Raw genomic sequence first — 26,178 nt, forward strand, 5'->3', positions numbered from 1 at the left:
ATGATGAGAAGATGATACTTAATTATTTTAGGATAAGAAATGATATGATAATTGAAAAGCACAGCACTTTGTTGAGGTGTCAGATACAGTATTAAGTTAAGTTAATTGTTTACTCTTCCATAATACAAAATAAGTAATAAGATATACTAAACAAACTTCATTCTACAAACTTCATGCAATTATAATTCATCAGTTTCTTATAATTTTTCCACTTTCACACTTTCAACCAATGGGAAACCGTAGATCATTTACGGATCACATGACATAAAATGGATGTACATGATTGGTTTCCTGGTTATGACGTCTTTTGTAGACCCGGACGATGTTTTTGTGCAGAGACCGAAAAGGTGGTGTGGTGTGTGTGTGGGATTTTGTTGAGTAGTCGAGGGGGAATCCCTAGAAAACTGAAGTAAAATGGCAAGCAACTCAAGTGAATCTAATGAAGAAAATCACCATAGCATTCAGCTATCAGTAAGGTCGAAGATTGACCACAAACCTATACACCCAGAAGGCACCAAACGGGTTAGTAACAGCTGTATTTGTGTAGGATCAGGTCAGGTCCAGGAGGCTGGCCCGTACCGGCTAGGCTAGAGGGCGAGACTAGAGAGGGGGCTAGGCTTACTAGCCTACTAGGCCTAACAATAACGTAGCCTATAGCCCTAGCCTACTAGACATAGCTAGCATACTTAGGCCTAGCCTAGTAGCAGACTACTACCTAAATATAGGACTAGCTCTAGCAATAGCACTATTATGATGGTGAATGTTTTTAATTGGGATTGGGTTTTCAAGTTTAAAGATAGTTAGGAGGATGGGCAGCAAGCAAGTAGTGCAGTAAGTAGTGGTGGTACAGATATCCAGAATCACTGCGGAGTTAGATGTGACAATGTGGTTGACGTCTGTTCTCTGTTACACAGCAAGTAAAAATGAAGAAAGTGTCACCTGCCAGCCCCACAATGCAACATCTCTTGATGAAATTCTGATTTTAATATAAATTTATTTATATTCTCCAGCTTACAGTTTTGATTTTGATTTTATTTTTTATGTTACAATGATGTAGGCCAAGTTGTATGTATGAGTGAGTATGCACTACATGTACACCACATGATATTCAAATGAAATAATACTGCAGCGCCTATAATTAAAATACTGCTGCCTAAAACTAGGTTTTTATATTTAGTTCAAATATTTTCCAAATTGTTTTTTTTCCGACATTTTATTTTCCAATAAATTATTCAAATTTAGTTTGAATATTAATAAAAAAGACGTCGGCCTGATGAATGATTTCACAACTACATATTTTAGTCATTTCCTTTTTTGAAACCATAATTGAAAAATCAGACAATGTGGGAGAAATTAGAACAATCAAACGCTTGTTCACACAATGACCTTTATAGTATAGAGTACTTAAACCAAATATGGATGCTTATCATTCATGCAAGTTTATATTTTCATATATTTAAATATAGAATGGTAATAGTAATACAGATAGCGTTATCAGCTGGAGCACTTTATTCAACACAAGTGTCATTGTTGTTACAAAGTTCATAAACTATAACATTGAATCTTGTTTAATGCGGTCATACATATTGAATTAACATTTTTTATTGTAAAAAAAGTGTATTAATAACATTTTATATTCAGTCAGTTAAACTATGGTTACTATAATTTTTTATATATATTTTACTGGATTTACATTATTTTTCTTCTTAAAAAATACTTTCATAATTTTGTAGTGAAGTTTGATTGATTTTCAGATTTGTAGTATGTCGCCCTCTATTTTTATTTTCCTACTGCCATTATTTTTTTGGTTTTTGATTGATGAGTCTGCCTCCCTCTTTTAGTTTTGATTGATTATATACAGTAGTTGATATAGAAACCCTACATCACTCTATCATTATCAGTCAGCATTGGATAATTTCGTATAATTTGTCGTTGATTAAATTAATTCATTAGTTCTATAATTATACAATTTTTAAAATGGAGTACTTGGCATTCAAACCTGAATGGGTTGTAATTAGCTATTTTCTTTAAATACCATTTTTCTTCAGAAATCAATATATACAGTGACAAAAAAGATATTTAATGACAAGTTTAATTGTACCAATGTCTTCTTTATTCATCATTAGCTTAAAGCTTGAACGTAACCATTCTCTTTCTTAGATTTTTATCTATCCATGCTTCACTTGGATGATAATATTACTCATTTCTATAAATAGCATCTTGGATTATGTCATCCATTGTAGTTTAGATGATACCATTTTGAGATTGGACACAACCATTCCTTAATATAATAATACTATTTTACCTTCCTAACTGTCATAAGGTCATCCTTTTCACTAATTGCATTTCAGCATAATTATTAGCTATACTGTAGGTTGAGCTATACATAATATTGAATTTTTAACACTGCCTCCCAGCTGTTGTTGTTTATATTACCTTCATCAGCGTTGAAATCTTTCATACTCAACATGTTTCCTTTGCATGAGCTTTGAAAATATTCTGCTTGTACATTTTAATGGGCAATAACAATAGATGGTTAAATACTTAGTATTATGGGAGATTACAATGATGTTAGTAATATTCAGGTAATATACATTTTTTTATATAAATTTATAATTTTTATAATTTCTTCAGATCTTCCAAAAATGTTGGATTATTAGATTTTACATCATCAAATAAAGTTAACATTTTGTGTATGTAGGAAGATTAACAATTTTTAAATTTTTACACAATATTGTTATTTACAATATACTTTGCAGGACAGGATACCGTACGGTATGATAATAGTAGAGTACAGTGTCCCAAAGCTCCATCATAATTATTTGTATTTTTGGATTTTAATCGGTCGGAGACTTAAAGTGACAAAATGTATCAATTAAAAAGATTAAGCAACCGTAGATATGATTTGGCAATCTTTAATAAACGTGCACGTCAATCTCGTTTCTTCACGACCTTTCTCCTGACCTCATAGAAACATTGAAATAATTTGATGTTACAGTACTTACAGTATTAACCTATAATCATTAGGAAATTAAATCTTTTTTATCCCTGACCGATTCACTTATATAGGTCTATTTGTAATGTGTTAGTTTATGATCATTTTCGTATGTGAATAAGATCTAACACATTGTTCTTTTCAAACATTAAATTGATTGATATCTGGAGTATTAGTTATACCTGCTACCACTTTTATGGATTATGCCTGGACTTTGTCAAGTCTTATTGGTTTCAAACATGCAAGATTTAAATCAGATATCGACAAAAAGGTAGGGTATTATAGAGAATTTCGTTTTCACTGATTTGTATCGTATTATTTTTGTCATTGTTTCCATCAAAAAGTCTGTCCGAAAACTTTCAATGAAGGTATAATATAGTAGATCCCTCCCTTTTGGACGTTCCTATTCAGGGGACACACCTGGAAGCAATTTTATATGAAACGAATAAGGGAGATTAACACTGGGCAACCACTATACAGTAGAATCCCTCGTTTAGTTGGGACACCTATTTAGGAGAAACCTCTATGGGGACATGACATTTAACAAGGAGAAATATAGGTTTTAACACTATTATAAAGCCAATTCTTATTCAGGGGAATTTTGAGTCCTGAATGTGTCCTCTTAATTATTAACGAGACACTTCATTGGATCCTGAATGTGTTCGCTTAATAAATAATAGAGGTTCTACTATAAAATATTCCATTCTTTCCCGATTCAATATTAAGGATTTGATATGAAATCGATGTTAATGCCCCGAAAACCCACGCATCACACAATGATGATGAAGAGCTTTTGTAAACAACATGATCAGTTGGATATAATTGTACTCGGGTGGGCAGTTCATATCGCTTCTAGTAGTAACTATTAATTTGGTATCATCATCAAAATGTCATTATTTTTGGTAAAACAGTTGATTCTTTCTGTTTGTTCAATAACATATTGAACTCATCTTTTAAAGCGGAAGAATGTGACATATTGAAAGGCGTCTGATGTATTCCTAATTCTGAGACAGAAGAGGAGAGAGAGAGACAGTGATTAATCTTACCACAGCATTGTTAATCAAATACTGTAGTTTAATAATAACATGGTTATGTGCAAACTACTTAATTATTTTAACTAAAGTTGAAGTACGACCATTTATTAGTCACCACTAGATAGACTTTTTTCATTGGTACTTTCTAGTATGAGTGGATTATGTTGTAAACAGAAATGAACCCAGTACGGCTTTGGGAAATTACCTTATCGTAATTGGGTACTTTCAATTTGCTACGACCTAAACATATTGTCTGGTCGTTGTCTTAAGGCCAATTTACACAGATGACTGGTAACGGTAATACAAATATAGAATCTATGTTATTCCTTAAGACCATTTACACAAAGCGCGGAGCGGACACGTGGTTTACACCGAGCATCTATACAGATTCTACGTGGGACAAGCTATGCGATTTTCCGCTTTGGCTAAATTGGCCTTTAGCCTAGAATCCATCAAAACTGTAGAGGAATTGAATAAGGATGCACATCCAATGTCCTAGGTTCTTGGATGTCACAAATCAAAAGCTCCATTAATTACTTTCTTATTGAACTCCCAAGAATATACATACTGAGTGTTCAATATTTTTTATATCCTTCATTCTACTACTTACCATATTTCTTTCAAGTGTTATATTAAATGAATAAATCTCCTTTTCCACACACAGCTGAACTTGACGATAAAAACGAGTTGATTCTGAATTATTCAGTTCTTGTAATTTTCTTTCCTGGATTTGAAAATGACACGTATGATAAATAAATAAGTAAAATTTGCAACAGTAATTAAATTATCCACAGTTAGACTTAAAACTTAAAGGTCAATATAGTTACTCACTCACTACTTGTTTACTTGCTATGTATTTGTTTTCAATATACTACTGTAGCCCACATGTTATTTTGCTAGGCCAACTTTATGAAGCTAAAACAATATTATAGGTACAGTTGGGGCCCTCATGAGACACCTAATAAGGGGCCAGTTATTGTTATATCTGAATAAATATGTTATTGGTAATGCTATGTGAAGCGCTTAGAAGCATTGTGCAATAAAGCGCTATATAAAAATGAGTGTTATTATTATGTGGTATGGGAAACCCGGAAACCGTACCAATTCCAGATTTTATGAACATCTCTTATTAAAGTATAAAATCTGGGCATGAATCCACATTGTTAATTTGTATTCCCAATTGTACGTGTACTAATATGAATAAAGACAGTTATCAATATCATATTAACCTGAATGACTAGCAGATGTGAGCCTCATGGTTATTGGAAATGTTGCCTTCAATCCTTCATATAAATTTATTGAAATGAGAAAGGTTTTATCTATGTTACATTAAATTCCCAATTTATGTGAACTCTTTGTGACCTAATCATATAATTTCATAAAAACTGAAGGTCGTACTGTATACATTATCTCACACAGCAAAATACTCCCAATCATCTTTCTTCAGTCTACTACAGTAATTACGCTAGCCCCATTCTAGGATGTCATAATATGCATTAGTTGTAGTCTAATGACCTTGTATTTCCAGAAGACCGGTTCCTTAGCCACGTGGTCTTTAGGCTAGCCAATACAAAGGTGGATGCACTATATATCTTTTGTCTTTGTGTTTCAAGCATAAACGTGGTACTGTTGGTGCTGACATACAAACAGCTGATTGCTCACGTTGTTTCATTTGTCGATAGTCATTTGAAATTTTGAACATGAGTACACCAGGAAGGAATCCATGTGTAGTCTTGAATTCTTGATAAATAATTTATAATTACCTGTACCTATTGGATGTAAATTATAATTAAAGTTCCATTTTGGTTGATGGATTTGAATTTGTTTTATGCTGATGGAGCCAGTTAACAAAATTGTAAGTGTTTTGATAAAATGGTGTATGGTTGTAACTTTGTAGTTACAATGAATACTGTAGTATTATGAAATATATATGGATATGTTTTGAACGATTAGGTCTGTTTCTGTATAAATATGGTATAAATACTGCATATTTTTATTATTTGGTAGCAAAGACGGTGCTCGTAAGAAATACCATATTCAAAATATCTTTCACTTCAATCGTTTGTGGGTTTCAATAAGGAAATTGATCTGTACTGGATTTTATTGTATTTTGGTGTTTTTGTGGTAATTATGAATAAGTAACTAAAAACTCTCTTTTAAAAGACTTTTGTTCATTATTTTTTGTCTTAGTCTTTGTCTTTTGTTTATATAAATTTTAAATGAAAGAAGGGAATTTCCCCCGAACCCTGAAATTAAACTTTTGATATTCTTGTTAATACTGTATGTATGTATCTCTGTATACACTATCAAACTAGTTTTAGACAAAAAAAGTGTGACGTGCCCAAATATGATAGTGATATGACATCATCATGTCCATATATGGGCACATCACATTTTGTTGTCGCATAAAGTTTGATAGTGTAGACAGAGCTAAGAATTGTTTTACTTGTTCTCATATTCACTCTCATTTTATAATTGTCAAATACAATTTATGTTGTAAGGTACAAGTTTGATTACTATTGATTGAATAATGGCTAGCATGAATGATTGCCATAATGCTTTTACAACACTAGGCCTTCAGGTTGTCTTTCGTCGTTTGTAATATAAATTGATTGAAATTATGGAATATTCTTTAGTTTTTTGAATTGATAATTGCTAGCAAAATAAATGTATTATAGATTTTAATTACTTTCAGTAGGATTTCAGATAAGACTTGCATTCATTTATCAATTTTGCATTAATTTTATTATACTTAATCGTAGTACTCGTACTAATAATGACAAATTAGTGTGATTAGTTAGTTTACTTTGTCCATAGTAAAACAGGCCCTATAGATGACACTCAACAGAATAGTATAACATAAACAGTAGATTTTTATTTATAAATAATACTTATAAATTGTATATTCATCTGTCTATCTCTTTCTCATGAAAAAAAAAAATTTACGAATAAAGATCATTTGTTAAAAAAACCTTAATAGATTCATACTGTCAGTATATATTGCATTTGAAGAGTGTCAATCAATTTGATATTTTATTTTAAAATCTTGTTTAAGGACTACATCCCACCCGCGCATGCGCAAGAATACATTGTCGTTTGCCAAAAGAATAGGGGTGTGCGTTAAATAAGGGTTTGGCTTTGGTGTTAAACCCTATATTGTATTTTTTTCATTGCACAGAATAGTTTCCCACTAATAGTGGTATCCTCTGAACATGGTTGTCAAATAGGAGGGGTTGTACTGTAGAACAATGTCATATTCAAAATGGCCAAACTAACTTTATTCAACCTCGGTTGTCAACGATATTGACAGCCTCATACGTGACTCAGTTCATAATAATATCCATATAAAAAAATAAATATTTAATTTTCTATAATGAAATGACTGAATCGCAAACCTAATTTGTAATGGATTTTTGTAAGTAATCCATTAAAATATTGTATTCTACTCACGTTAGTATATCAACATAGACAATTTACGATAATAAATATTTAATGGGTAGTTGATTTCTCTTTAAGGAGTTACAGACCTTTTTAAAAGAAAGAATTATTGCTTGATCAATGGGCTGGACATGGAAATGTGTTTTCACCAGTTTAACATACAGTAGCTCTATACCATATTGCTACACATTTAAATTATCAAATGTTATAACCTAAAATGCACTATGTTTTCTACACTGATGAAAATGTTCCCAGTATACAACAAGTAGTAGTTGTATACACAGGTAAATGTTCCCAGTCTACAACAAGTAGTAGTATACACAGGTAAATGTTCCCAGTCTACAACAAGTAGTAGTATACACAGGTAAATGTTCCCAGTCTACAACAAGTAGTAGTATACACAGGTAAATGTTCCCAGTCTACAACAAGTAGTAGTATACACAGGTAAATATTCCCAGTCTACAACAAGTAGTAGTATACACAGGTAAATGTTCCCAGTATACAACAAGTAGTAGTAGTATACACAGGTAATTGCACTGAAGCCTTGTACAATAATAGTACTGCTCAAAGCCCATGCAAAACAATTTCATAATTTAAACCATTTCTTTCATATTATTTTTCCAAGGTCTAAATCATTTTTTGTATAAATGTTTGTTTGTTTTATTTGAGTAATAAGTTGTTTAAATTCTACTTCTGGTTTGTCTCTGTCGTCGTCTGTTTTCACTTTCTTGTTGACTTCCCTCGTACATCCTGCCGCAAGATCTGTTAATTCATCAACGTCCCTCACAACTGGATATTTCCAGATATGTTTATTTTAAATGAACACAGAGTGTATAATATAATGTAGCTTATAAAATTAAAAGATTTAAAAAGCAAAATTTAAAAGAATAACGTAGATTACACATCAACCACCAGATGACAGTCTTTCGATTCTCAAAAGGTCGATGGATCTAGACTTTTTGGGTTCAATATTTTGACTACTGGAATTGAAATATAGTTTAAGTTATCACAACACTGGTGGTTTGTGAGTACAGATTTTTGACCATCAGTATTGTAGAGCAATTTTTTGACCATCAGTATTGTAGAGCAATTTTTTGACCATCAGTATTGTATAGCAATTTTTTGACCATCAGTATTGTAGAGCAATTTTTTGACCATCAGTATTGTAGAGCAATTTTTTGACCATCAGTATTGTAGAGCAATTTTTTGACCATCAGTATTGTAGAGCAATTTTTTCTGTCCATTTGTTTAAATTATTACTCAGTTGTTCCATCAATGACCTTCATACCCCCTTCTCGGAAATCAACATTTGTACTTGACAAGTGACCTTTGCCCTCATCGCTTCAATTAAAAGTTATTTACATTAAGATGATCATCCTATCCCTTCAGCTGCTAATCTTGAACTGTAATCTATTTCATCAAAAGTACACTAGCACTGAAAAGATACCCGATATTATGTAATCAACATAGTAGATTAAAGCTAGGATGCGATAGTATAGTAATGTCATTGTCATTAGGCTACGTGGTAGATTGTTGCACGCGATGTGACCAAATCAAGCTAAAGTTGTTTACTATGCTCCAAAACATTGAAAAAATTAATATAGCGAACATGGCTCCACCCATTTTTATTGATTTTTTTGATTGGATGTTGTACAGTATAGATATGGAACCAACAAAAGTGTATTTGTTTATTTAACCGACTTAATAAAAGACTAGAACCTAGGATTGCACTCATCCAATGTGCCATGCATATATTTTTGGTTGTTGGTTTTTTAACATATTTATATAAAAATCTATAATATATTTGAATTAGTTACTAATTATTATTGAGACCACATGATATTTGAAATAAATATTTATGACAAAAGTTAGTTATTTTTTATACATTAAAGTCCTTCTATGGAATTAAATATTGTGAATTTAAAATTGAATCAAAGTTTAAATACCTTATAATTGACTGTTCTTGTCTGTTTCATCAAGGTCATCAAGGAAACGACACAGTTCCCACGTTCTTCCTTAAATCGTCCGATTCTAGATTGTCATTGAAAATGTTGCTGTACACTATATTTTTATTTAAATATTAAAAAAAAAAAATAATTTAGAATATTTAGTAAGATAATTAGTACATTTTGTGTTTTGATAAGAAAGTTTGCGGGGGTTCTACGTAGGTGATTCTATGACTCTCACGATGTGAATCACAAGCGAGGCATAGGAAATAGCGATGCCAGCAAAATAATTTACAAATTAAAGCTAGGAAGGTCATATAGCATACCCTGTTAGTTCTGATCACTTCTTGACGAAGACGTCGACGGGGAAGGCTATACGCTAAGGATCCGCGGTATATTTTTAGGTAATTTCCGTGCGATTCTTACTTAGGGTATTCATCTGCCCTCTTTCCGGTCTTCCTCTTCGGTTTCCTGAAGGACAATTACTTTAAAAAATGATGGATTCAGGTGTGATTTATGAACATGACGAGGCTGTAGGCGTAATTCAAAAACATTCGCACAACGGTAGCAACTCGGCTAACGGAAGGTCTGAGGAAGATACGTCGGATAAAGTGAGTAGTGAAAACTTGCAGCAGTAAAAAAGTGCTGACAATATTCAGCCATCCTTAAGCAAATAAGAAGGGTTTATTAATATGGGCTAATTCATCTAGAAATTGTATATTTAGTCTGAAATTAATATTATTTAAAGAAAGTCTAAGGAAGAGACTGGAAAAAATGAGTAGTGAAAGTACATAGTACAGACGTTTGATATTTAGGGACTTATCTTTATCTTGACCACAAATAGAATCTTTTTGAGCGAATTTTGTTTCTCAATGTGTCAATTAGAGGTCTCGTAAATGTAACGTGGTCCTTAATTTTGATGAAAACTGTACAATAATACATAGCAACAAACATCAATAAAATTGTATTGATTTTACAATAGGAAAATGTAATGTTGAATAAGAATTTTGAAACATTTTGTACAGCTGTGTATAGTTAATTTGATAGCTATGATCAATTTAATGTCACAATACCTTATATAGAATTAGTAAATATTGCCAATAGTTGTTGGCAATTGTGAATAATAGCAACGGATGTTACCTAGAGAGATGACATAGCAATAAATATAAAATATTTTGAGTTCTTTTTTACACATGGGGACCCCTTGTAAACAAAATGATAATGTGGAAATTATTAGGTGCTCTACACAAATTAATAATAATATGCAAGAAAAGTTATATACTAATCCCATCAAAAGTATACAGAAGACTCTGTATCATCATTTATTTGAGTTTCCTAAAGCTCTGACCACAATATCAAACTAGTTTGACAAAAAAGTGTTATGTGCCCAAATATGGCAGTGATATGCTTAAATATGGTAGTGATATGACATCATCATGTCCATATATGGGCACATCATACTAGTTTGATAGTGTAGACAGAGCTTAATACGTGAACAAAGTGAAAGGTTTATTTTATTGAATGTTGACTATTATTACTTGGCTGTACAGTATGTACCAAACAAATAACATATTTCATAAATTGAGTTATCATGTGCAATATTGGTTATATTTCCTGTTCTAATAAAGTTAATTAGTTAAAATAATTCAATCATTTATATTTACAATGATATAGATAAGCAAGGTCATTTTGATGGCCTACCAACCATCTGGTTGAATGCCAAACTCTGGTCCGCAGGATGTTTGCCAATATCTCGTTTTCTCATTTATGCGTAGTAGTATCACTACTTTTTGCCAATATACACACAGCGTGTACTGTACTTTTATAGTTGGTATTTGGCTGAGTATCTGATGTGATTATTCATTGTTCTACTATCCTATTTATCGCCCAAAGTTAGTGGGTTAACTTACAATACAACTGAATAGATCATTCTTGAAAACTATGCAAAATTTAAGAGTGGGCGTATGCATCAAATTTGTACAGTATTATTACTATAAAATGTGACAGTTTCAAACTCATCATATGTTATTGAACCATGTCTTAATTCTGAATTAAAACATTCTCTATCTAATCTAACTGATCCTGTGGGTCTAATTTGATAGTTCAAAATGTTATACTTAAAAAATCATTTTAAAACAACTACAGTACAGTAGAGAAGATATACTCTGTGACTTGAACCATGTTTTGATAATGTTGAGATTTAAGGGTCTTTCACACCTGTTCTGGTCTGGTGCCGGCAAATCAAATCAAACTTGGACAATGTTTCGTTTCTATTGGTGCATAGCCACATGGAGTGTCGTGAAAACAAAACTGGAACCGGAATAGGTGTGAAAGACCCTTTAAACAGGAGAAAGTATTACAATTGAGTAATATAGAATTTGAAGGTATAAACTGAGTATACAATTATAAAAATAGTTAAGAAAAACATAGATGAAAATATACTATACATTGCAGAGTTGAGTTTTAATAGGTTCACTTACTTTACAGTAAACAATACTATAAAATTAATATAGACCACAATTCTACAATTTGAGATATGTTCCATCACTCCTATTATTAATGTAAGATCATAATGATTAACCTATATCTGCAACAATCCGCTTCTTGATATCTTATGGAAATATAAGCTGGGTTTTTGTTTAGTCATCTTGTTATTGATCCACAATAGTGTCCTCAGAGGATTCATGTGTGTTCACACAGAACAAGTTCACAATTCTATCACACAACTCATATATTTACCTAAGTGTGGACACAAGTGCATGTCATCATTTGTATACATTAAAACATATAGTATGTGTGTAACAGTAACACTGTCCTCTAAACACATGGTATGTGTGTAACAGTAGCACTGTCCTCTAAACACATGGTATGTGTGTAACAGTAGCACTGTCCTCTAAACACATGGTATGTGTGTAACAGTAGCACTGTCCTCTAAACACATGGTATGTGTGTAACAGTAACACTGTTCTCTAAACACATGTTATGTGTGTAACAGTAACACTGTTCTCTAAACACATGGTATGTGTGTAACAGTAACTAACACATAACTACTCAAGGCAGTGCACATATCTAGACACATAAACACATAACTTCCTATTGAATTCTTTGTTTCATGAAACATGTCTTCTAAACATGTAACCCTCAAGTGCGCATGTCTAAACACATAAACACCTAACTTAGAACACAAGTGCACGCTCCCCATCATTTCAATACTTTCCTCTTACAAGTATGCATACAATAGTATACTGTACATAAACACTAGAGTAACTCCTCAAGTGCACGTCTAGACACATAAACACATCCTTTTTTCTTCAAGTAACATTCATTTAGATGCTATCATTCCAAGGAAATTTTGAAAGGGATTTTAATGTAAGGCAAGAGTATGCGGGTCTGTCGTCTGTATGTCACTATTTCATCAAATTATTTGTCCAATTAATTGGATAGAATTTTTTCAGATCCAGAACTCAAACTCATCCAGGGCACTATCTTGTCCGTTTGCTAGCCATTCCGTATTATTTATCAACAGTTTGTTCTGTGTTGTTGTTACTGTATTATAAAAGTTATTCGGCGTCTTCCCATTTGAATTTCTATAGTGAGGTAAACATTATGACACATGGCTTTCGATCTAATTACGCGCGTGTTGATTGTGCAGTGAAGCGTAAATAATTCAGCCTTCGGAATATAGATTGTGTATATTGATACCTGAAAGTGAACCAGAAATATAGATTAAGATATTGCTTATGATGCATAGAAAACTAATTACTGTATAAGGAAGATGAGGATGCGTATAGGTGGGGGTCTAGGGTTGAAAATTGTTTTTTAATATCAAAATCAAAATGTTTGACCGAGAGATGTAGCTATAGAAGTGTAGAGGGTGTGTCAAAGGTTAAAATAGTACTTTGAGGTTTTAGGTGTTAAGTTGGGTGGAATTAGCTTTGATGGCTGGGTGGAGGACTCTAAAAGCAGGTGCCCACTTTCAAAGAGCATGAATGCTTGCCAACCATGTCCAATTTAAATTTTGTTCACCTAAAATGTTCAGGTAGTTGGTCAGGTGGATATGGTCAAGGTAGACATCATTAGCGCTCCGGCCAATGGCCTCCATTTTGATAATTTGATCTCAATGCCGACAACAACAATAATTAGCAACAAGATTTCTTGCTTTTGCGCCATGCTTTTGCACCATATGCATAATAATAATATTAATGATATTGGAATTAATGTGGATTTTGATTATTTTGTTTACAAATCCAACCATTTGTTATTTATTTTGATAAGTTCTATATTTATACCTTCAGTTGAACTGACGCTAGCAGGATGTTGTATTTCCTATTTTAAAGTGACTCACATACATGTCTTGATGGTCGACAGAGTCTATAAATAGTTTAAAAGAAATGATAAAACATATTACCTAATGGGATCATCTACTTAGGGCATTAATCCTAAAATAGTAACCCAGTTATAGTATCTTAGCCCACTCAATCAATTTTAATGTAAATTAAATTGATTTATTTGCAGATTACTTTATTTTATATAATTGTTCCATATTGAAATATTAAAATATAAGAAGAGAAAGAAAAAAACAAACACAGAAAACATTTATTGCATCCCTTAACAAGTTTTTAAATCCGTCTGGATTTAGTGGAGCGAAGGCCGGAGATGACCCGGCAAATTTGCAGGGTACACACCGGAAAATTCTATGCAAATCATACTTTGTTCACGCAAATATTCAAATGTTATACGGTACCGTTCAGTTTTCACGAATGGGTAACAAGTTGAGGATGTTCTAGTTTTCTAAATTTAATACTCAATTTATTAAGATACATGACCACAACAAGGCGAAAATGAAATTTATTATTAATAAAGTATTTTATTTTATTTAGTTAAAACCTAATAATAATATGTCTATGATGATAAATACTATAAATATGTGTCAACAGTGAGTATATCCTGTCTCCTGAATGGCTAAACAAATATCCTCAGGACTTGGTTATCAAATGCATTAATTTTAATTTCGTAGCAATCGTGATTATAAGTATTTCAGTGTAAACAGATTTCAAGTATTTTTCTTAAAATCATTAAGTGGTTATCTTTATAGATTTGTATTTATTGCTGATAAGACTATTGGCTGAGTAACAAAAAATATGTCATAATACCCTGTCCTGTAGTTGTTGGACATCTCTATGGTTGGACATAAAACGTGATTTAAATTTTAACATACATTACAAAGGCCAAACCATTGTAAACTTTGTTTTTTTGTTTGTTACACCATTTATACCATTATTTACTAATGGAAATGCATAAAACAGTGCACAAATTGTCTTAAATTGTTGTACCTATTATCTGATTAAATTACACTTTTTTCACCATATGGTAGAGTACATACCTTTTGACTTACAGTATATCCTTTCAGACGTGTGGATTTATTTGGTATCATTAGGCCACATTTTTGGAATAGCCGATTTTAGTCTAGTGTTCATAAGATTTATTATTCAATAATTTAAATGGTATAATCCTAATATTAATATTAAATTTTAGCATTTTCTGACATGGATACAGAGTTGTTAAATTTAATCTACAATATGCATAATTTATATCATAAATGTACTTTTAATAATATGCTGTAGTAAATTAGCACCCCTTTTTGTTAAATGATACAGTCGTAAACCACTATAGTATAAGATTAGTAAAATCAACGAAGCGTGTAAATTGACCCTTTGGTGAAACCACAGAATTCCTATGCCAGCAGTTAGTGATGTACCTCTTTGTGTGATTCTAGTTTGTTGTTATATTTTCAACTGGTGTTTTTGTGCCGTCGAAGAAACATGTCATCTTATACTAGGGTTTGTTATAATTTTTAGATAAAAACTGTTTTATATAATATTTATAAAGAACAAATAGTTTCTTTTTCTACATCTTTTTGTATAAAATGTTTTTAATGATACAGTATTAATATTATACTATTAATGTATTGTTAGTTGTCATTTGTGAAATGTACTACTATTTTCAAATAAGTTTAATAATAATGAATAATAGGCATATTGTTTAAAATAAGGTTAGTATAGTGATGATACGTAACAAATGTCTAACAATTACCTAATAAATAGAGAGAAGTTTACCAGATCAGTCAAAAGATAGTAATATCGTAATTAATCATTTAATTATTATAGTTCCAAAACTACCGAGATGTAAAACTTTGACATTGGTATAAATAAAAATATTTAGACTTTTGTTTTGTAATAATTATTTCATAATTATAAGCTAAATAGAATTTATATTGAATATTTTTTTTGAAAATTTAGGTGACAAAAGTAAAAAAATTGGTAGACTTTCTGACCGTAATTTAAAGTATGTTCTTAAGTGGCTTGTTCTGGTGGTTTAGTTGTTAATTAGCCAACAAAGAGAGAACAGAAAGCCTTTTGTTTTCTTTCAGGCCAGTGGATGCTTGGGTGTTGCAACAAATAGCAACAATTAGAAAACAACCTATTGTTTGTTAATGTGAACAGGATGTTTACTTTTGAATATAGTATTACCATGGACCTATAGACATTTATAGGAAGTGTGGACACAAATCAAGGCCATGGATACTCATTTTAAAATTTAAATAAAACATATAACATTACAGTATTGTATAATAACACTATTGCTTTTTTTAATTACAGATAGAATTTAAAGATGTGTCAACACGTCAACGTAGATCATCGCGCCGTTCTCGATCGATGTCGCAATCCTCCGCAGACAGCTTTAGCTCGGGAGGATCCTACAGTGATTCGTCCAGTGACGATGAATCGTCTCCGAGGGACAAACCTCAGGTTGGTGGTGCATAATAATATTTCAACGTATTAATTGATTAATGAAATGATGCCCAAAGTTTCAAGGAAACTTTTTGACTATTTTTGTTATCAAAGTACCAAACTGTTTCATAAACAAAAATTAGTTCCACATTCACAAATTTTAATATTACATTACAGTACCGGAAATGAAGATACGCCAGTCTATTTCGTGAGGTCCCTAACTGTATAGACTCTACGTATGAGTCTATACAGGTATGTACTATCTCACAAATAAACTACCAACACCATTGTTGGTTTGTGTATTTCATTAAAAAGTTGCTTAACTTTTTAACCCCATAAAATAAAATTGTTATAACACTAACAGAGGTCATCTTTTATCCACAAAAGGAAAAAATTGGTCAAGACCCATTTGGGCCTATTTACCATTACTTTCTCTAGTTTAAAAAGGACAGAGACATTTAGCCGCCTGGCTTTTAGTCCTAAGGAAAAATAAGCTTGTTTTTTTTCTGTGTTAGTTTCTGTGTTTTACAATCAGACAAATTATATTTAATTATTCATTTCCTCGGCGAAGTATTAGGTTTTAATCTTGCATGTTCAACAGTCATCACTTGACATTATTTAATGCGATCAACCTTTACAACGTAATGTTGTTAAGATCGTCAAGAGTTACGATCATTGAATTTCATTGAATGTTTTATTTTAGAGATGTCCAATCTCCATATTTGAGTACATTTTATGCTTGATTGCAACTCACAATAGCCTTGTTAATTCATGCGTATACTTTAACAAATTTATATGCATGTAATTTAAATTTTAGATTTTTATTTTTCTGCAAAATCATTAATAAGCATATAAATCGTCATATTTTTTTTTCATCAGATATGACTATATTTCACCTTTAGTTGGTGGAAGATTAACAATTATTTTGTTAGAAATAAAATATACAATGTTTTTAACACATAATTAGGGAGCTTTTGATCTGTGAGGACCGATGATCTACCTACCTAGGTCAGGTCAATCGATTTGTCATCATACGTCGCCTGGACCTAGAACCCATCAAAGTGAGGACACGCGTCCCAAAATGTCCGCATGCGCACAATTAACTAGCATGTCATAGTTTGGTCGTCGCAAATCGAAATCTCCCTACTGTAAACACACTACTATCGCATATACAAATGCATTATTTTATTATTTTCAGAAAAATAGCAAAGGTTTTTCAGACTTTTGTGTGAAGAACATAAGCCAGGCCAGCTTTGGGCGCAGAGAAATTGAAATTGCTGAACAAGGTACTGTAGTCAAGACAACTTTGTTAACATGGGCTAACTTTATAAATATTTTTGGTTAATTCAAATCTTAACTTAAATCTTTGTTTATTTGAAAATCATTGACTTATTTTAACAAAGTTTTTGCTTGCGTTTGATAAATCTGACCCCTGAAGAATGGTAAGCTTGAATTTTAATCCAGGACCCAGTATGTAAAATGTAAATAAATAGTAGTACTGTCCCAATTGTTTAAAGCTCTGTCTACACTATCAAACTAATTTGCCAAAAATATGGTAGTGATATGCCCAAATATGGTAGTAATATGACATCATCATGTCCATATATGGGCACATCACATAAGGTTTGTAGACTGCTTAACACCGCCCTGATGTTATTCTCTATCTCCTCTAATTTGTTTTCAGCTACTGTATTTATTTATAGTTAATATGGTTAATTTCAGAAATGCCTGGCTTGATGTTATTAAGAAAGAGAGCTGAAGCGGACAAACCATTAAAAGGAGCCAAAATTATTGGTTGTACACATATTACTGCCCAAGCTGCTGTAAGTAAAAAAGGAAACATTGTTAGAAACGTACTACTGCAGTAACGCCTTCTCAATGGTTACTTTGGTGGTAATTTAAACTGGAGTAATATGTATCATTTAACAAGTAAACACAAAATAGAAAGAGGATAGAAAGAGTATATTTGTACTATTCTAATATAAAACCATAAAACAATAATTCTTAATCTCTGTCTACACTATCAAACTAATTGGACAAGAAGTGTGATGTGCCCAAATATGGTGGTGATATGATATCATCGTGTCCATACAGTATATGGGCACATCACACATTTTTTGTCACATAACGTTTGATAGTGTAGACAGAGCTTTACATACTATAGCACAAAACAACAGTTATGAATTAAACAGCAAAGAAGAATAGTCAATATAGTACTGCAGTGTGTAATATTTGAACTGCACCCTACCCCTCCCTCACACACCCTCTGTTTTCCCAGGCACCATTAATTAGTCAGCTTTCCTAATTCGCTTTGAATTTATTTCATATTTTTACACTCAAAGTATTATTAACAATATTTTTATTATTAATAAAAATTTTTAGTCTAAATTTACTATTATTGATTACCTGAACCGCTAAGACTATGCTTCAATGGTATATAAAAGGATTAATGAATGAATTAGAGATTATCTGAAGGAGATTATAGATAATCAGGAGGATTAATAAACTATAATAGGCTTTTGTTGTTGTATATGATACAGGATTCAAACCCCTGGGGTATAAACTCATCCTCAATTTTAAATTGATTTTCATGCAAAGCCTTCTATACAATAAAATTCAATTATTTTATAATATTAATAGAAATGTTAATTCTTCAGGAATTTGACATTTAACTTATAATTAAATGGATTTGTGCAATTATAAGGTTATAAAAAAAATTGATGGCATATAATATTATTAATCATTGATGGCTACCAGCAGTGAAATCTCATTAAATGAAAACTTACGTATTATGATAGATTATTATTGAAAGTCGGCAATAATAGATATTCACTAATCATCAGCACTTAATGAGCTGACGTCATACATATCACTCAAGACGGTATGTCAATATACAACCTTTGTCTGACAAGCAAGGGAAAATTAGCCGAGAAATCTTGTACTATACAAGGGAAACCCCTTAAGCTAGCCAATTTTAGAAGTGAATGCATATTGGACAAACTATTTACTATGTGTAGATAGTAACTTAATGTATAATGTAACAATTAAATTTAACATTATTAACATACTTGACCTATTACCTATTAAGACAATGGAGAATTTATTTTGAAATTATATTGTACGGTGAAAGCCCATTAAAAATGTATATAGTTTATAAAATACCTGCTTAATGAACTGGCATGTTGGAAACATGCTGCTAAAACAACAAGTGAAAATTACTTACAAACAAAAAAAATAAACAATTTAAAAGCAATGCATCCATTAATGCCACTGCAAAAATAATAAACTCTAACAAAAACCAATGGTAACCGAAATCATGTTTATTTTTTCAGGTGTTAATAGAAACGCTATCAGCATTAGGAGCTAATGTAAGATGGTGTGCCTGCAACATCTTCTCAACTCAGAATGAGGTCGCAGCAGCTCTGGCCGAAGCAGGATATTCCATTTTCTCTTGGAGGGGTGAAACAGAAGACGATTTCTGGTGGTGTATTGAGAAATGTATAATAGCTGATGGATGGCAACCAAATATGGTAAGTAATTTTGTTAATATCATCATCATCCGTTACGCTATTCGTCTTGGGTAGACATTGCGTACGCTAATCGTTTCCATGACTCTCTTTCGGTGGTCTGATGGTCTGTCATTAATTTTGCGATCGATGTATTTGCTTTTTTGAGTTCTTTATTTATGTTTCCTATCCAGGTAGTTTTTGGTCTGCCCACTGGTCTTTTGTTAATATAGACAAACTAAAAAGGATTTTTAATTTAAACTTTTTAAAAATTGGATCTTCATGATTCTTTTTTTAGATTCTTGACGATGGTGGTGATGCTACCCACATGATGCTTAAGAAGTGTCCAGAAACCTTTAAGTTGATCAAGGGCATTGTAGAGGAATCCGTGACTGGTGTACACCGGTTGTATCAGCTCTCAAAATCTGGAAAACTAAGCGTACCTGCCATGAATGTTAACGATTCTGTCACAAAGGTAATTCCCAGTTATTGACTTACTTACATCATCATGTCCATATATGGGCATATCACATTTTTTTGTCACATAAAGTTTGATAGTGTAGACAGAGTTTTAGTTGTGTTTCATTAAATTGTTTTTTTTGTAGGTGAAATTTGACAACCTTTACAGTTGTCGAGAATCAATTCTGGATGCTCTAAAGCGCACCACAGATGTGATGTTTGGTGGCAAACAGGTGGTAGTCTGTGGATATGGTGAGGTTGGAAAAGGATGTTGTGCTGCCCTCAAGGGCCTTGGTGCTATCGTTTACGTGTCAGAAATTGATCCTATCTGTGCCCTACAAGGATGGTAAGATGATGCTTATCTACAATACTTGCGTGAGCTCTCATATTATGGGAGCTTCAAAGTGCTGGAGAACGGGGCTGTGAAAATGGTTCAACTACATCTTTTTTCTGGTTATCTTAAGATAATTTTATGGACTGTTTTAGTGTGTAAAGCGCTTAGAAACATTGTATTATCAGTCAACCATTATTATTATTATTAGATACGAAAACATAACTTTTCTATGACTTAAAATAAAACAAAATGACCGATCAACCAAATTAAAGATAATTTATTCAAAAATCTAGAGTACAATTTTTCTTGTTTATTTCATTATATAATATTTTGTATTTCAGTATGGATGGATTTAAAGTTGTTAAACTTGAAGATGTTGTCCGAATAGTGGATGTAGTTATTACATGTACAGGTAAGAATCAACTACCAGTGCTATTCTGAACTGGACCTTTACCTAATATTCATCATCACCATTGCTAGCCATTGCAGGGTGAAGTCTCTCCAAGTTGATTACATAACTGTCTATTTTATGCTGTTCTCATCTATGACATTCCATTTTTTTAGGGTAATTTCATCACGCCATCTCGCTTTATGCCTTCTTTGGTGTCTCACATAGCTTCTTGGTATCCATTCATTAGGAAATTAACTTGTCTGTTTAATCAAATCTTTTTTTGTTGTATTGATTATGGAAATAATTTTATTTGGTTAATCTTTCATCATAACATAATTGAAACTTTATACAGATATCCCGCATATGTAGAAACTTGACAATATAACATTTTGTTTGTTTTGTTCATATAGGTAACAAAAATGTTGTTTGTCGCCAGCATTTGGACCGTCTAAAGAATGGATGTATTGTGTGCAATATGGGCCACTCAAATACAGAGATTGATGTGGTAAGTACGAAGAGTTTCTGCAGTAAATTGTTTTTTTCTGCAGTAATGCATATGTTTCTATTTTAGGGTACATATTATATCATACATCAACTGTTAATTTTGCTATGTATGTTTAATACTAAATGTATGTTGTGTTGTATTTAAATTACAGGCTAGCCTACGTACACCTGACCTGACATGGGAAAAGGTTCGCTCCCAAGTGGATCATGTCATTTGGCCTGATGGCAAGCGGATTCTACTTCTAGCTCAGGTTAGTGGTAACTGCAAGAAACTATAAAATACATAACAGTACAGATCCTAAACCATTGTTTTAATTGTTCTTGTTTTGTAGTGTCGTCTAGTAAACCTAGAGTAAGCCTATCTCTGTCTACACTATCACATTTCATGTGACAAAAGAGTGTGATGTGCCCATATATGGACATGATGTCACATCACTATTTGGGAATATCACTACCATATTTGGGCACATCACACTTTTTTGTTAAACTAGTTTGATAGTGTAGACAGAGCTTTAGCAATTTGAATGATGGTGCTTACCATGGTGTTAGTTTTCTTTAATCAATGTTTAAATTGTTCTTGTTTTGTAGGGTCGTCTAGTAAACCTAAGCTGTTCAAGTGTACCTTCTTTCGTTGTGTCCATCACAGCTACAACTCAAGCCTTAGCTCTTATAGAATTATTCAATGCTCCCAAAGGTCGCTATAAGCAAGATGTTTACCTTTTACCAAAGAAATTAGGTAAGAAATTATTACACTTCACTTAGTCATAATAATGTGATCATCTATGAATAAAGAAATCATAATAGATTTATTTTTCACAAAAAGCGTAAAGGAACGCTTATGTTGACACGGAACCGAAAGAAACTAGTTTCGCAAGAGCATTTGTTGACTTTTGAACCATAATACTTGCATGGCGAGATTCCTACTTCTCTCAACTCTGGACTCAACTGCATGTATGTCGACATACGTTCAGTTGCATGGGGGTTCCGTGTCGACATAAGCCTACCTTAAGACTGCAAAAATACCTGCATTTTCATAATGTCAGTTTGGTAGGCTTACAGAGTATGTACAGCACAACAGTGTTGGTTCTTTATTGGTTGTAATTTTTTTCATTTCAGATGAGTATGTTGCTAACCTCCATCTACCAGCCTTTGATGCTCATCTAACTGAACTCTCTGATGATCAAGCCAAATATCTTGGCCTTAATAAAGCTGGACCATTCAAGCCTAACTATTATAGGTAAGTGTTACCACTGCAATGGCTATCAACATACATGCATGCAGCACAGGAAGCAACCATTAGTAGAAGGGGGGATATAACCGGCAGGCAATTTTATGTAGGGCAATGACACATATAACAAAATCACAATAAATACCTTTTTTTAAATGAATCATACCAATTTAAATTGTATTTATGTCAATTTATTATCCATAGTTAAGCACTACTAATTTTCTCAATCTGGGCTTTTTCCATAGGAACTGACCTTACTGACCTGTTGCTATGGTAACTTAGTCAGGTGTCAGCCCTCCTAGGATTGTCACGACCATTTATACCCTCCCTTCACATTTTGGACTAGCATGTTTTAAGTTGCCCGTTCATTTTAGTCGTTCACATTGCTTGGCCGGTGTTACTAAATATAAATCCTTAAATTTCATATATTTTGTGTGTTTTTTTATGATATAATTCTGGTTCATTTTTGCACATTTTGTTGGTTTTTTGGTTTTAATCATGCATGCTTGTTGCTATAGATTTTGAACTGAAATATATATTTTATTTAAACAATTTATAAATGGTGTGTCAAGGTGAGGCTCCTATTTCTGGGTGATACCCTTCAACAAACTGAAACATAGAGTTACGGGGTTCTAAAGCTACCATGGTTCCTGACCCCTCCCAACGATCTCATATTTTACTCAATCAAAGCAAATCATCCCCTGCCCAACTTGACCGTACAACATGTTAAAATTGACGCAGTTAGGCCTAGCAGGCCATTCATTTGGCCGTTTCAGGGGTGCTTTACCAGCCGTACGACGTAACGTTCGTAACCTCATCGACCATTGGGAACGAGTAAGCTCCTGCAGTAGTGAAGATTTCGATGACTTTTGAGACAAGTTGTGAAATCTGTACATAGGCTCATATTTTGTAATACAGGTAGTAGGCATGTTAGCACGACTCGTTGCATATCAAGTCTGCCTACAAATTGACAAACATACTTTTCACTGCTTGTCGTTATTACCAGCATGCTTTTATTTTACTATAATTACTTTCTCCTTTGACCAACCTAAATGAAAGCTCGCTATTGGTTTATTTACCTACCTACTAACTGTCAATTTGTTGTTGTCACACTGCTGTTGTTTTCATTAGTAACTTGGTTGTACTGTATCATTAAATAAAGCTCTGTCTACACTATCAATATGTATGCGACAAAAAAATGTGATGTGCCCATATGGAAATGATGATGTCATATCACCACCATATTTGGCCACATCACACTTTTTTTTGTCAAACTAGGTTTATAGTAGAGACACAACTTTAAGTTCATTTTTTTATTTTACTACTGTGCTATTTTGCTTAAGATTTTTTTGATTGATTTTAATCATTATTTATGCTTTGATATTGCAGTACCATTTTAAAAATTGTTGTACCTCATATACAGTTTACTACTATTACTTAATATCTTGTTTTAATCTCATTCTTAAACTATTACTTTGTCTTTTAATTCTGTAATGTACTAAAATGCATCAATTGTTCAATGAAGCATGGCTGCCGTCTTGGTAAAAGCATTTAAAAAAATGTTTTTTTAATCAATTTGTTGGTCGACATGCTTGCTTTCCAGACCTAGTATTTTGTTCAAATTCTGATTCTATACCACTACTACCTAAGCCTCGTAATTGAGACTTAGTTTAGAAATTGTTATCAGTTCTATTGATATGCAGGAGCATTGTTAGGCGTGGTTGCCAGGTGGGGTTGATAGAAGGGATGTCGACACCCCTTCTCCCTAACAAAAAAAGCCTTGCTATGTGAAAAAATTTGGCTTGGAAAAACAAAAAATATTTATATAACATAAAATTTGAAACTTTTGTTAAAGTTTAGTTAATTATTTTATTATGATATGGCCATATTTGGTTGTATGATGGTATGATGTCATGTAAGTTATTTTCGATTTCATTGATAATTACTTTTCTTTTATTTTCACAGGTACTAATATAATCAAGATAAAGATTGGAAATTTCAACAAAGCATTTGAAGAGTATGAATTAATAACAACAAATTTTAATTATTTTGAACAATATTCTGGTGACAATTTAATAAGTTGATGTTCAATTCATTAGCATGAACAATTTAAGATACAGTATGTAAGCAATTAAAGTGTACCTTTACATTAAAATATACCATGTTAACATGCCTCAAGTCAGACCTACAACAAACAGTAGGGTAACGCTAGTAATGAGACATGTTAAAATGGTATCACAGTAGAATCGTTAAAGGGGGGGGGGGGGAGACACCTTCAGGACCCAACAAAGCGCCCCCTTAAGAGGGGTTAACTGTAGTGTAAAACATGTATTTCCCCTTGTTTTTTTACATGGGGATATGTCCCCTTAATGGTGTCTCTTAACAGGGGTGTCCCCTGAATGGGGGTGTCCCAATAAACAGGTTTGCTTACATTAATTTTGTGTATATGAAGTTGTTCATTTAATAATTTGAATTGGAAAATACGAACAAAATAAATTGAAAAATAATTACGTGTACGTTGATTGCACCTGTAGCATCTCTTTCTATGAACAATGAAATTTTTCGACGATTACCAACCTCAGAAGTTGGAACATTTGTTAATGTGTATGTGATTCGCTTAAATATTATTAAATTTATTTTGAGCATGTATAAACTTTTTGTTGAACTATTATAAGATTTAAAACTGTGTACATTGTAAATTTCTATATTCATAAATACAAATTATGCTAGGATTCAATCAAATATATTAAAGCATAAGCAAAGTTTTGTTATTAAAATTACTTTATTAGCTGGTGAGCGAATTATTTTAGAGAAGTAAAGGGACTAACGATTATAGTAAATAATACATGTGTAGTCCAAATAACAATAACACCTCATTAAATTGTTAGTACAGTACATGTACTGTCAAAATAAATATTAAAATCTTGCAATTTACACTGTGCTTTAAATATTAGAAATTCCTGCCTAAAATAATATACTCTTATTTAAAAATGTTGATACTGGCTACTTTATGTATACAATTTACTTTTTTCCACTCATGGCAAGGGTTGTGTCATTGTCACATCCATTATTCACACTTTACATAGCCAGGTGCATGTTTTAATTTTAACCAGTACATATTTGAATTCTGATACATATATAATTAGTGCAGGCGCACTGGTATTTACTGTACATCCATGTCTGTTTTAATTATGCAAAAACATTATAGTCAGGTGCATGAATATGTTATCAATTATGCATAGATAATTAGTGCAGGTGCACTTACGAAACCCTGTATTTACTGTACATCTACATCTGTTTTAATTATGCAAACACATATAGTCAGGTGCATGAATATATTATTAATTATGCATAGATAATTAGTGCAGGTGCACTGTATATAAAAACAAGAATTGTGCAGGAGCACATGTCGATGCATGATTATTAAATGTTATGTCATATTGCAAATGCAAGTGGTATTGTATTAATTTGCATAATAAATGCAGGTGTACATTTAAATGCAAATTTACAGAACATTCAATATAATATCAAGAAATTTCAACATTATGAATT

At 32.3% G+C, this 26,178-nt stretch overlaps 1 protein-coding gene across 3 annotated transcripts; it reads left to right on the forward strand.

Annotated features, from left to right (window-relative positions):
- The first annotated feature begins 298 nt into the window (after window positions 1-298).
- On the forward strand, window positions 299-26,172 carry LOC144855467 (S-adenosylhomocysteine hydrolase-like protein 1). Of its 3 annotated transcripts, none has more exons than XM_078713339.1 (13): window positions 299-522; window positions 16,073-16,222; window positions 17,403-17,490; window positions 17,927-18,027; window positions 19,537-19,734; window positions 20,009-20,185; window positions 20,316-20,515; window positions 20,845-20,915; window positions 21,305-21,399; window positions 21,551-21,649; window positions 21,987-22,134; window positions 22,515-22,635; window positions 24,592-26,172. In XM_078713339.1, exons 1-13 carry the CDS (start codon window positions 415-417, stop codon window positions 24,596-24,598), a joined length of 1,563 nt encoding a protein of 520 aa, XP_078569465.1. In that variant the 5' UTR covers window positions 299-414; the 3' UTR covers window positions 24,599-26,172. The 3 variants fall into 3 exon arrangements, with proteins under 3 accessions (XP_078569465.1, XP_078569464.1, XP_078569466.1); XM_078713338.1 differs by lacking the exon at window positions 299-522 and adding an exon at window positions 9,649-10,024; XM_078713340.1 differs by lacking the exon at window positions 299-522 and adding an exon at window positions 15,206-15,253.
- Window positions 26,173-26,178: the final 6 nt, after the last annotated feature.

The sequence above is a fragment of the Antedon bifida genome, chromosome 11, assembly GCF_963402885.1.
Source record: "Antedon bifida chromosome 11, ecAntBifi1.1, whole genome shotgun sequence".
NCBI classification, from domain to species: domain Eukaryota; kingdom Metazoa; phylum Echinodermata; class Crinoidea; order Comatulida; family Antedonidae; genus Antedon; species Antedon bifida.

Coding starts and splice junctions, on each gene's coding strand:
- LOC144855467 (XM_078713338.1), top strand. CDS start 9,908: ATGATGGATTCAGGTGTGATTTATGAACATGACGAGGCTGTAGGCGTA. Junction 16,223..17,402: donor CTCCGAGGGACAAACCTCAG/GTTGGTGGTGCA, acceptor TATTATTTTCAG/AAAAATAGCAAAGGTTTTTC. Junction 20,916..21,304: donor TGTAGTTATTACATGTACAG/GTAAGAATCAAC, acceptor TTGTTCATATAG/GTAACAAAAATGTTGTTTGT.